The 13,652-nt window shown below is 40.6% G+C and overlaps 1 protein-coding gene across 1 annotated transcript; it reads left to right on the forward strand.

The window, feature by feature from the left end:
* Positions 1 to 11,266: 11,266 nt before the first annotated feature.
* On the forward strand, positions 11,267 to 13,051 carry adra2c (adrenoceptor alpha 2C). Its single transcript, XM_036573489.1, has one exon. The coding sequence runs from the start codon at positions 11,594 to 11,596 to the stop codon at positions 12,881 to 12,883; it is 1,290 nt and encodes a 429-aa protein (XP_036429382.1). The 5' UTR covers positions 11,267 to 11,593; the 3' UTR covers positions 12,884 to 13,051.
* The last annotated feature ends 601 nt before the right edge of the window (positions 13,052 to 13,652 follow it).

Here is a 13,652-nt window from a genome sequence, read left to right on the forward strand (position 1 = left end):
AAATGACGCAAAGGTTAACTTTGATGCAAAGGTTAACTGTGATTTCAGCTGATATACTTGCTGCACTGAAAGCACCGCCAGCTGTCCCCTTTAAGGCAGCAGAGTTTCAGATGGATGTTATTTCCTACAAATCAAACAAATCAAATAACCCTCCGGGTATGAGTCAAAACACAATGACCTGTAATTGGACTACAAGTCCTTCAGTCAGATGGTTTTTACATTTCCGTCTGATGAAAAGCTGTGGCTTCAGAAAGTAAATGTCATGCAGAACACGTGACAGATGAAATGGAGTCTATGCAGAAAGCTAAACATACATGTACTGTGTTTATGTCATGCAAAATCAATGAACTATCTCCAGTGTAACTCTATATGCTCTTTTCCCCTTGTGCTGGAGAGCTATGTGTGATTGATAAGAAATCTCTCAGAATGAGGACACTCCGACCTTCCTGCTCCTCCGAGAAAAAAAACATCACCTGCTCTTTCTCTCTTTCTTCTCTCTTTCTTTCTCTCTTTCTTTCTCTCTCTCTCTCTCTCTCTCTCTCTCTCTCTCTCTCCCATCTGTGGTGCTAACTGCTTAGCTCATTAGCACCCAATCTGAAGTCCCTCCACACTGTATCTCTTGGTGGAGCATGACTGCGTGTGCATTCACGTGCCTGTTTATCAGTGCCTTAGATTGCTTTGGCAGACTCTTTGGAAGAGCAACGTCCAGATTTACACACACACACACATTCTTTGTTGCCTGTTTTAACCCCTTAAACCACAGGGCTGTATGTGTGTGCCCAAACTGAAATTACTCACTCTCATATACTGAAAAAATGTAATAATGCATGAAATAATGCACTGAATTTACCTGATTCAAATGTGTATGTGAATAACATTCACTCCATCAACACAATTACTGCTAAAAGTAAGCAAAAAATTAAAAGACTTCACAGCAAAATTGTGTCTACGCAATATATATTATTCATGTGGAAACAATGAATGAAGTCATTTCAGAGCATCATGTTTTAGGTGTAATTATTTAACTCATATGTTAGTAATTAAGGATAGTTGCAGAAAAGTCTTTAAATTAATAACTGAAAAATACGATTGCCGTTCATAGAGAAATTTTGCTGTTTTTCCCCAAACTTTTCACATTTTTCAATGTTTGAGATGAAAGCAAGTAATTCAGAGTGGTTTGATCTGAAATGGTTCAGTGAAGAGAAACTTTCCAACTCAGATGTCTTTACAGTGGTGGTGAAAGGAACCAGGGGTTGCAAAGTCTACAATGAAAATATAGCCATTTTATTTACTATTCGAAATAACCAGTGTCCATACATGTGTCTTTTGAGTATTTATATGCATTGATGGTAAAATTGAGGTACCCTCCGCTTCAAAAAAAGAAAAAAGTTTTCTTCTGTGACTGTTTTGCCTAGCAGTGTCCTGCATGTACCTCTCCACCAAGAATGGATATTGAACATGTTTTAGACCGGTATCTATCTCAAAGCTATCATGAATAATGTCTCACAGGTAACTCTTTACTAGAACCCTGCCACATATTATTAGCATAACCTTGCAATAAACAGGTTATGGCAGATATCATATACTGAAATGAGTCATCACAACAAATGCAGCTCAGTAATATAATTTGTCATGTCATGTTACCACTGCAGTCAATTGTTATGACGTATGTCTTACAATTTGATATCATGACAGCTAACTAGAGTACACTTTGCAAAAATTTGCATGTGACATAAGCAGGAATGACATCAGAGATAGTAGGACCTGTCAAAACAATTACCAGTAATGGTAATACGACACTTGAGCACATGACATCAACCACGTTTATGGCATGGTAATGTCAATGTTATGTAGCAGGGTTCAAGCAAAGTGTTACCCTCTCATGCTATAACTTTTAGAGGCATTATGCTTCAGACATCCTGTTCTTATCACAAACCACTATGAACAATCTAGTTTCACGAGAATGTCACATTCCAAATCAAACCAATCTGAATGCCTGTGTTTAGATATATTAACTATTAAAATGTAAAGAAATTCTGATTTCCCCTCTAAAGGGTTAGGTGTATGGAAAAAAAAAATACTACAGCCTACACGCACGCAAACCTCAAAATGGTCTCTACTGCACCTTTATATCATCCATTACAGTGACACAACTGAAACTATCATGTCAAAATGTGCTTCAAGGTCAGGGCATCATGGTGAAATTGCTCCACAGCCACTTATGCTCCACCACTTCCAGGTGGAATAACAGTTTCGGTCAGTTACACCTTGCACAGAGGTCTCCAGCAAAGTGACATCAAATCTCACATCAAATTTCCTAACGCTCGATTGGGATTCACACGTACCTTGTCACACAGCTCGATAGCAAGGCACTGGAGTGGCAGCAACAGTGATGCTGATATTTGAAGACAGTTGTACCAAAATGAACGATTATACTGAGACCTTTCACTTACACTTGGAGTGATATACCAACAAGCTGCTCCTTCTGCTTGGCCAATCACATAAACACTGTCATACATCATCCAATCGCCCAGTATGCCATGAAGCATTATTCAGATACAGTCTTTGACAAGCCAGTAAGCTGATATATGACACTGTGCTTTTACTTTGTTGAAACACAAAACAAGCTTTCAGGTGGAACCTTAGGTTGTCCATTGCAAAGCTCAGACTTTTGAGTCTAATGCAGTGAAGGGATATTAGAACTGTACCAAATACATTTCTAGTAATATTAAAACCAGGACCTAATTCCTTGATGTATGGTAGATTTCTCTAGAGCTATGATGTGAAACACTCTACCTGAGTGTCATTACCAGCCCATGTCAGCATGGCAAAGAAGTCAAGTTCAATGTTATTTGGGCAATTTGATCCAAGTCCCCAGAACCTCACAGCCTCACAAAGAACCATCTATGTGAGAACATGGTTACGACATCATTTGATGAGGATGTTAATTTCCAATATCATTTCATCATCATTCGATTATCTGCCCACATCATTTTTTCAGTACTTCCAGGCACAATATTAATTACGGAATGACAACATAATGAAGTTCAGCTTGCATCCTAATTAACTCCCCTCTTAAGCTCGGCTAAGTGAGGACAAGTGCGTCAACCTACTGTCACGCACCTTTAGATCTTAGGAGATACATACAGAACGTCTTAATTTTCCATTAGCACATTTGTGATTTTAATTTTAAATTGAAATTAATTGCACATAAGACATTTTAATGCTGAAGTAGATGACATCATATAGGTAAGTCTTGTTTTAAAACAGCACTACATTAGTTTGAGGATTTAGACAGCTCTGTAGTGGAAATATGCAATTGACCTGTCTATACTTAGTTCATCCTAAGCAACTGTTGACAGTGGACAAGCTTTATAGAATGATGGTAGGAATTCCATTCAAATGAATGAGAATTGAACAAAATTCTTGTGAAAATATGCAAATGACATACATACTGCATTAATTAATTTGAATCATTTTGCTAACATTCAATAAAGCTTGTCCAACCTGTCAACAATTAAAAAACATGCTATAAAACAACACATTTGTGTGTGGAGCATGAAGAGATCAATCGCAAGCAATTTACAAAAGAACAGTGTGCAGAGTGCTGCACGCTCCTCTCCAAAGTGGATTAATCTGGGATTGCCATGTTTCATATTTAACAAATTTACAACAAATGCAGTTGAATTTTAGTTAAGCCAAAACTCACAAAGAGCCGAGAAACGGAAAAGAGAAAGAATAGTTTTTTTTCCCTTTTTTTTGTGGTGTTAACATTGTATCATTTCTTTGGGTGTGTAGTTGGACAATAAGGAGTAGTGGCTCTGGCGTTTCTGACTTAGTTTCAGCTTTACAAAACCTAACAACTCAGTTAAGGAATGAAAGACCATTATTCTACTGGATTGTTCCACAGAACCCATTTGAGGCCTCACATTTTTAAAAGTGGACCCCTATGAACAAAGCAAAGGTCCCTATAGTACCAAGAGTATGGTTTCAATCCCCATTCTGACACCACAAGGTTAGAAAGCATTCTTATCCACTGAATGAATATAACACAAAACAAGCCACAAAACGCAGGCTTTCAGAGGGCTCTATCGCAATCAATACTGACAAATTATCTGAAAGCACATTTTCTTCCTTCTACTCTGGTACCACAAGCCAAAGCTGAAGCTGAAGCCATGTTGCAGGTAGGCTTTAAGTATAACACATGCTATATAATAAGCTGTGTGGCTAATGGCCAGTCATACAGCCACACAGCATGACCTCTTCTGTTAAATTAACACCTGCCAGTGGAATTACAAAGTAACGCCGGTGATTTTACTTTGCCCCTGTCCAAGGACTTGGCCTTGGAAGGCAACAGGAATGACAAAACTGATACAAGTCATAGCTGTGGGAGCTCATGCTGGAGCAACTGCTCTTTAGCCATGGTCTGGCTGTCAGATGTTGTAACAGAACAAATTAACCACTTAAATAGCCAGGACCCACCAGTGAGCCCAAAGTTTTATTACACACTTCTATAACCTCAGAATGGCTTGGCCAGTTTGCATTAAAGTCCCTGTAGTTACTGGATTATAAGCTTTGGTATGTAATAATCCTGGGATTTAAGGGGTTAAATTAGATTTTCAGACAGGACACGCTTGCATGTATAAGTGAACGGATAACGAAGTGTGATATTGAGGCCACTGAACCCAATATGTGCTTGAATCCTTTTTGGTTTGCTTTCTGCTTTGTGGAACAATGGATGTACATGTTTTTTTGTTGAATAAAAGAAGTAACATTACTGAGTCAGCAGAGAAAAGACATTTGAAAATATGGTGTTCTTGTGCTGCTGCAGGTCACCCTGTAAAGATTAAAATATTCATTCCAAAGAGCTGTTGGTTAGGATTTGGCAGGATTATGAATTATATCACAAATCACAATGAGGCACAAAAAGGTCTATTGGTATAATGATAACTCCTTTGCCAGGTTTGATGCCCTAAAACATTTCCCACTGCTCCTATCCTCCCCCTCCTTTGCTTCTGCTCCTTTCTCATCTCGAAAGAATGTGGAGGACTCCCAGTGAGGACAGGAGCAGGAGGAACAGAGTGAACAAGCAGCAATTGGGGAAACAGGTCAGGGGTCCATTTCAGTGTCTTAGCCAAGTGTCCATTTAGGTGGCCAATCAGTTGTTACACAGGTCACACTTGTCTTTTGGAGGCAGAGTTTTTTGGACACAGTTTTGGCAGTGTGTGTGTCCGTTTTTATGGATTACCTGCCAAATTATCTATTGGGACTCATATTATGTCTCAACTGGTTTCCAAGCTAACTGGTTCCTGTACCCATTTAAGCACTGCTAACAGCAGCACTTGTGGTCGGCCTCTGTCACCAGATTCATCACACATTCACAAAGACCTTATTTGCGATTTTCAAGTCACACCTCATATCTACTGTGACAAACATAATTAAGTGAGCAGTGAGCACTACACCACAGCCATGTACGAAAAAGTTTGAACACAGTGTGTGAACACGTGGGAATCAGTGAGCTTGAAAACCAGTTAAGACACAACATCAGTCCCAAAACGACAACTTCAAATCCATAAAAATCTTTAAAAAACGCTTTGACCAACCATAGCATAAAAACTGCAACTGCTATGAGCACAGACAACTTTGTCTATATATATGAATCTTTCTTTATTTTAAAAATCTCAAACATGGCCATCGGTGCTCTGGCCATCACTAGAACCACCAAGTTCAACTGTTCAAAAAATGCAGTATTCACTTTGAACTTGACTGACTGCATAGAAGTTTATTGTGATTGTTTTTTCTCCTGTGATGAACACAATATGGCCTATCACATTTTAGAAAAGAACATTCCGTTGACTTTGGAGCTGTGCTTCAAAGTGATGAGTAACCTTTATATAAATGGAGTGGAGTCTTTCAAAGGTAGTAGAGTAAAAGTAGATACTCACGTAAGGTACAGATACTCCAAAAATGTACAGTACAGTACTGAATAAGAGGCTGATGGGCAGTGTGCTTCAAATTAAAGGGATTTTTGAAAACGGACCTACCTCAGATGTATTTACAGTGTTTATGATTGGAACTGGGGATTGCAATTTCTACAAAGCACATATAACCATTTTAGTTACTATCAAAAATTAGCAGTGAGCCTAAAATGTATCTTATGGTTGTTAATATGTAATTTTGTTAATGATGACATAGCAATGGATCTCTAAGACTCTGTTATCCTTTGGTATTATTAAAGCCTGCTTGTGACTCTAAGCCATGAAAGGATTTTCAAATTATGTTTTAGACCAAAACCCTGAATCAAAACTATTGAAAAACAAAGTCTAATCAGGGATCAGGCAATGTATCCATTACTATTTCATGTAATAACTTTCTGTGAGTTAGCTTTTAAAGGCATTAATTAAGCACCACATCAAACCAAAGCATTTGAACTCTGAATCATTTATTTACATCTTAAGCATTTAATTAGGTAAAATTAAACCAAAATTGGTGGAATTCCCCTTTGATAGGTTTTGTGCTCTTTCACTTCTTCTAGGGCATTGCTCCAAAGAAGTTTGCTTGTCCAGCTGTCATAATACAGGTTACAGAAACTGAAATTTAGTATGAATTGATAAATGAAAATCCATCTGAAAAAAACTGCACCAATAACAAAAAGATTAGTGCTCTACACCCCTTTTCATGGTTATGTACATTACTCCAACTTCATGATGTACCCCACACATTTCTAAAACCAAAACTATGTCCTTTCATACATGCTGCTGCTGCTTCACACAGTATGTGCAAAAGTCAGAGACCACCTTTGATTTAGTTAATTTCCAGTCAAAATGCCAATTAAGTACAAATCACAATTTTTTCAAAGTAAAAGAAGTGACACAGGAGTTTCCAAAACTGAAGTTCAAAAAATGATCGAAAGGTAAAGAAAGTCAACTGTGCAACACTTGGAACACCACCAAAACTCTTGCTGCAGATCTGAAAAAATCCACAGGTGTTTCTGTCCATCCTTCCACAGTGAGAGGACAACTCAATACTGTGGACCTGAAGGGATGTGCAGCTGTGAAGAAGCTGTTACTGAGAAAATGAAATAAGTAATAAATAAATAATTTTTAAATCAAACAAAGAAGCTGCTGGTGTTCTCAGAACAATGTACTGACCACCCCAGAGTCCAGACCGCAACTGAATCACTTTTCACTGAATGTGTTTGGGATTACTTGGATTGTGAGAGGCAGAAAAATGATGATGGAAAGATTTGATATTTGATTTAGTTGCTGAGGTATTTGTGTAATTTTCAATTAAGTATACAGTACTGTGCAAAAGTTTTAGGCACCTGCCTACATATCTCTTGAGTATGTGTTTATTTGCTCAGAAATACATTAATAATAACACTAACAATAAACCCAAACAACATTATTCAATAGGAAGTGATTTTATGTATACCAATGTTTTTCTTTCACCCTTTCCAAACCTCTTCTCATGTCAGCCTTGTATTATTTTTAATTATTATCCAACACCTGGTTTGACTAATCAATACTTCATTATGTTAAATCAAAAGTGCAGGTAATGGAATTTAACAAATCTCTGTGACGGCTGGAGGCGTCCAGGAGAAATGTGCCAAACTTTGTTTTTAAAACTAGCCCAAAAGATATCTGTTGATTAAAAGACATACTTGTTATTTTTTACCCTATGTTTAGTTGCACATATGATGATGATATATTGCGTTTTTACATTTCGAATCAGCTGCACTGAATGGCCATTTTGACTGGAAATTACCTTAATAAAGTTTGATCTCTGACTAGTGCGCAGTCCTGCATTGGGTTTCAATCAGCCAAAGGTCTGAATCTTTGCATCCGTCCATTAGGAGCAGACAGAGAGGGTGAAAGCTCAAGTCTGAGTTGCATCATGTCTTGTTGGAATTAGCCACGGGTAAAGACACATGAAGCAGGAGGACAGAGGAGCGGGGCGAGGTTCAGGCTAATTATGTGAATCACTCACACACACACTTCAATTAGATGGACACAAGTGTGGCCCAGGGGGGAACTTAATGATCACAAAGCAGGAAAGCTCAATAGAAATCAGCTTAGAGAGGAACAGCGGGCCCTGGGGTCGACCCCGGCACATCCAAACACCGCTGTCTGGACAGGTGCTGCAGATGCAGACACACACACACATATATGCACACAGAAACAGTCACAAATTAGTGTAAGATAAATAGAACATAAATAGACAGACAAACATGACATCTATTGCATAAACAAGCATACACACATACTATTATACAATAAAACACTGACAAATATGACACACACACTAACAACAACTGCTGCAGTGAATGAGTCACTTGTTGTGCTTGTTTCTGTAATTGGTTTCTAAAAATCTTGGCAAAAAAACTAAAAAGCCCATGTGACTCGCAGTGGCCTAAATTACGTGTAATCTAGTGTTTTGCAATGCATGCCTGAAAAAAATGAAAGTATGAGAATGGATGAATAAATATATCCAGTTCACCACTCACTACCAAATGGACATTAAGCAGCCACTCACTTTTTATTAATTATTATATTATTTAATATCACTGCAGAGGCAGCCTTTTAGCAGACATCTATGCAGTGGACAGTCTGAATGCTAATAGCTTCTTTGCTCCTTTGCTATGAGCGTTTGCGTTGGATGGAGCTGCTTATGATTCTGAATGCACTGCCTTGATTAATGACTCCTATTTAGCACAAACATGCTCAATGAAGGCAGCGCACCCACCCATAGAGCTGAAGAGGACACACCACCGAGACACCATAGACATCATTCTTCATTTACAACCATAAAAACACCAACATAGTAAACCTGACATAATTTTATGTGGGTATTATTTATAGATAAGTATGAAATCTGTTTATTATAATTTGATGGCAATTATTCCTATAGAAGTACAAAGTGAGTAGCTTGGCATTTATTCATGTCCAAGGATGGAATGTGTACAGTGGCATGCAAAAGTTTGATCACCCTGGTAAAGATTTCTGTTAAATGATGACCTGATTTACAACAGGCGTGAAGTTATATAGAACAACAAAAAAGGAAAATGGCCAGAAGCAGAAGTTTGAAGGTTGGGCACCCTGAATTGTCAGTGTTTAGCAATGCCAACTTTGTCAAGTATCAGCAAATATCAACATTTTGAGATGTGTTCAGGATTATTATCCTGTTGCAAAAAACATCTTTTCATCTTCAACTTTTTACATATGGTGTGAAGTTTGCTTCTAGAATTTGCTGGTATTTTACTGAATCCATTCTTCACTCTGCAGTCAAATGTTCCCTGTGCCACTGGTTCCAACACAAGCCCAAAGCTTGATGGATTCACCCCCATGGTTAACAGTTGGAGAGATATTTTCAGATGGGGGGGTTTGATTTGCCTTTCTAGCGATCCTATGAGCAGTCTCTGAAAGTTTTCTTGGTCTTAAAGCCCTCAACTTGACCTCCACAGTTCCTGTTTAGTGCCATTTCTTAATTACATTACAAACTGAGGAAACAGCTACCTGATTATGCTTTGCCATTTTTGTATAGCCTTCTCCTGCTTTGTGGGCATCAATTATTTTAGTTTTCAGAGTGTTAGGCAGCTGCTTAGAGGAGCCAATGGCTGCTAATTGTTGGGACAAGGTTTGAGGAGTATTTATAAAGCTTTAAAATTTGCATCACCTGTTCTTTCCTGATGAAGACTGTGAATAAACCATAGTCCTAACAAGCTAATTAAGGTCCGAGACATTGGTAAAGGTTCACCGAGAGCCTAAGTCTCTTTGAGTACCCAAACCTTTGCGTGGTGCTCCTTTCGTTTTTTTCACTCTGATCTGCTTTTTGGAGATCAGTTCATCTTATACTCGCTTAACTATTCACAGTAACAGACATTTTGATCAAGGGTGCCCAAACGTTTTCATGCCACTGCATACAGAGTTCATTGCTTCACTTTGAATAAATTGTCTTGACGAATACACACCAAATCTGTCAAGAGGGTGTCCTGGTATTAATTCATGGTAAACTAAATCACCGTTAGGGTAAATTTGCATGTGAAAGATGACGCGTCAACAAGAAGAGGCAGCTCTGAAAAGCTGCAGTAAGTGAGATCCATCCGTTCAGCTTGGGAAAACCCTCTGTGGTCATCCGAGACAGCACTGATGAGCCCCTGAACTGAGTACTTTCCGTGCAGAAAGCGGAGTATTAACTAATAGCCAATAGTAGCGCAGGAGGCGGGGCTTGTCGGAATACGGGTGTGAAAACAAACAAGACTTGAAAAACAGACAGAGGACTCACCATTGAGATCGTTCAGTTTATGCATTATACACTGTGGTCATTTAACCCTGTATTCGCAAGGACGCTCCGAGTCCTTGTGTATTTATTTATTTATTTATTTATTTATTTATTTATTAGTTAGTTATTTAGTTAGTTAGTTAGCTATTCTGACGAGCAAATGATCCCACAATAAAAATGCGACAAAGTATGCGTGTTTGACACACACGGTAAGGTAAAAAAAATATATATATATGTAAAAGAGAAAAAAAATAAGGGTCGATTTATTTATTTATTTATTTACATCGCGAGGACCATAAATTGTCCTACGCCCTCCTGCCTGGTACACATTGCAAGGAATTATGTTTGAGATAGAGGTTGATAAAAATATGAAATGGGAAAAATATCATATCATCAATATCAATATCATCATTTCAAGTTTATTTATTTATTTATTTGCACTACAGTACAATAAATACAACAGCTACATCCCCGCCTGCCCTGGTGGGAATTACATTGAATTATGTTTAATAAACACTACACAAAAACGAAAGTTGGTTACAATGTCGGAATATAGGTGGGAAAAAGGTACAGCCTCTTCTTCGAGTTACAACAGTGACATCCAGCGAAGAGCTGAGACGCAACGCTGACCTTCGCAACACCTTCATTTTAGTGTGTAACAAAGCATTAAAACCTTTTTTCTGTTAATACAGGTTTAAAACAGTTTGAGAACTCTTGTAGGCAAAGAGCGCAAAGATGAAGCTCAGACAGCGCTTCAGTGAAGCCGCGAACAGAGTCAGAGCCGCTTTTTCTTCCTTTTTTCCGTTATTTATTCATTCCTTTTGGTTTTCCACAGGCGGGGCGGAGCTCGGCTGCCTTAACGTGGGCAGCACGTGGGCAACGAGTCTGAGAGAGAGAGAACGAGTCCGAGAGAGAGAGAACGAGTCCGAGAGAGAGAGAGACAGAGAGAGCGGGAGGGAGAAGGAGGGAGAGAGAGGGAGGGAGGGAGAGAAAGAGAGAGACGAATGAATATCGCGTGGGGAACAGAGCAGGCTGGTGTGAAGAATGACGGTGACGGTCACGTCGAGCCGTCCACGGGTCAGGACGCTCTGTTTGCCCGTGATTGAATGACGATCTGGTTTGGATAATAAGGAATTCTCAGAGCGAGAGAGGTGGATGTGGATGACACTAAGAGTCTGGCCAAAAGAAGAAGAACACGAGAGAAGAACTGCCACCACAACCAACAAAAAGAGACGCCAGAGATGTAACCTGCACTGCCATTAAATAAAAAAAGGCTACAAGAAAGGAGTTTCCGAACAAAGAGCTCTTCAAAATGGATAACTTAAGTTTAACCACAGAAGTGGACAGTTTTAATTCCAGTTCCTCTGGGAACTCCACGAGTGAGTACTCCCTGCCCACCATCATAGGACTGGCAGGACTGGTAAGCTTCCTCATCTTGTTTACTATAGTCGGGAATGTGCTGGTTGTGATCGCTGTTCTAACGAGCAGAGCTCTCAAACCACCCCAAAACCTTTTCCTCGTGTCCCTGGCCAGTGCTGACATCCTGGTGGCCACCCTGATAATGCCTTTCTCCTTAGCTAATGAACTAATGGGTTACTGGCTATTCGGGAAAGTTTGGTGCGATATCTATTTGGCGTTGGACGTTCTTTTCTGCACGTCATCCATTGTGCACTTGTGCGCCATAAGCTTGGACAGGTACTGGTCCGTGACACAGGCGGTTGAGTACAACCTGAAGCGGACGCCTCGCAGACTGAAAGGCATGATCGTGGTGGTGTGGCTGATCTCGGCCGTGATCTCCTTTCCGCCGCTCATCTCTATGGACCGGAAGGACCAGGAGGTAAACGTGAAGCCCCAGTGCGAGCTGAACGACCACACGTGGTACATCCTGTACTCGAGCATTGGCTCCTTCTTCGCTCCCTGCGTCATCATGATCCTCGTCTATGTCCGGATCTACCAGGTGGCTAAGACGCGCACCCGGAGCATGTCAGAGAAGCGCCACGACACGGAGGGTGGGGCCGAGGCACCGCGCCTGGAGAACGGCCTGAGCCAGGACGACTTGAGCCGGGAGAACGGGCACTGCGCCTCGCCACGTCCCAGTGAGCCCAAGCCTGGAGAGGAGGATCCAGATGTGGACTTGGACGACAGCAGTTCATCTGACGAGAAGGCCAAGCGGCCGCACCATGAGCCGACCTCCAGCCGGAAAGACCGCCGGGCCAGCCGCAAAAACAGCTCTAGCTCCAAGCACTCCAGTCGCAAGTCCCGCGCCAGCAGCAAGTCCCTGGACCTGTTCTCCTCCAGGAGAAAGAGGAGGAATACCATGTCCAGGAAGAAGATCTCTCAAGCAAGAGAGAAGCGCTTCACCTTCGTGCTGGCGGTGGTCATGGGCGTATTCGTGGTCTGCTGGTTCCCCTTCTTCTTCAGCTACAGTCTGTATGGAATCTGCCGGAAGCCCTGCGAGATCCCCAGGCCCCTCTTCAAGTTCTTCTTTTGGATCGGCTACTGTAACAGCTCCCTCAACCCCGTTATCTACACCATCTTTAACCAGGATTTTCGCAGAGCGTTCCAGAAGATCCTCTGCAAGTCCTGGAAAAGGTCTTTTTAGAGGAGCCTAGTGACACAAGAGCACCAATTTCAGGTGACAGACAAAAAAAGCCATTGGATGTTTACGAAAACAGAGACGTCTCTTGTACACGTTGCGGCAGCACTATTCAGACACCACTGCCCCCCCTGCATTTATGCCTTGACAATCTTCCCACAACATAGATATTCATAACAATCTGTTTTATTGTATAAGGCTCTGGCCTCTTTAAGGACAGCTGCTGTGGACTGTGTGTACTTACAGTAGCAAGATCTTTCAAAAACGCCCACCTAAAACCGGGCAGCACTGTACTGTATTTGCGGAAACAGGCTAATCTTAATTACAGCCACAGGCACTTCTGACTTATCAAGAGACATATTTATGATGAGTTTGCACATATGGCTTTTCTCTTTGGGACTAGAGGGCTATGTAACATGAAAGGCCATTTCCTTTTTGAACGGAAAGATGTGATAAAAAAGGGAAAAGGAAAAATGAGTTATGTGACTGTATGTTGTTTCTCTCCAAGAGACTGAAACAAAACGGACACTGTTGGTTAGGGAGTAGGGGAGCCTCACGCCCTGCAGAGGGATGTCACTGAAAGACAGATGAGATGTGGGCTTTGCTGACTATTGCCAAGCACCTCCTGAGGAAGCAAAGCCCTGGCAGAACAGGGCTTCATTACCGTAACTGTCCGTCAACTCATGTGCTTTTAATCAACACACTGGATTGCTGCTGATACTCTTTACCACAGAATGCCATTAATGAGAAGAGATATTTGCATTGTTTCTTCAAT

The sequence above is a fragment of the Colossoma macropomum genome, unplaced genomic scaffold (genome assembly GCF_904425465.1).
Source record: "Colossoma macropomum unplaced genomic scaffold, Colossoma_macropomum, whole genome shotgun sequence".
NCBI classification, from domain to species: Eukaryota; Metazoa; Chordata; class Actinopteri; order Characiformes; family Serrasalmidae; genus Colossoma; species Colossoma macropomum.

Excerpts from the sequence above, each read along its gene's own strand:
- adra2c (XM_036573489.1), top strand. The coding sequence starts at position 11,594 with ATGGATAACTTAAGTTTAACCACAGAAGTGGACAGTTTTAATTCCAGT.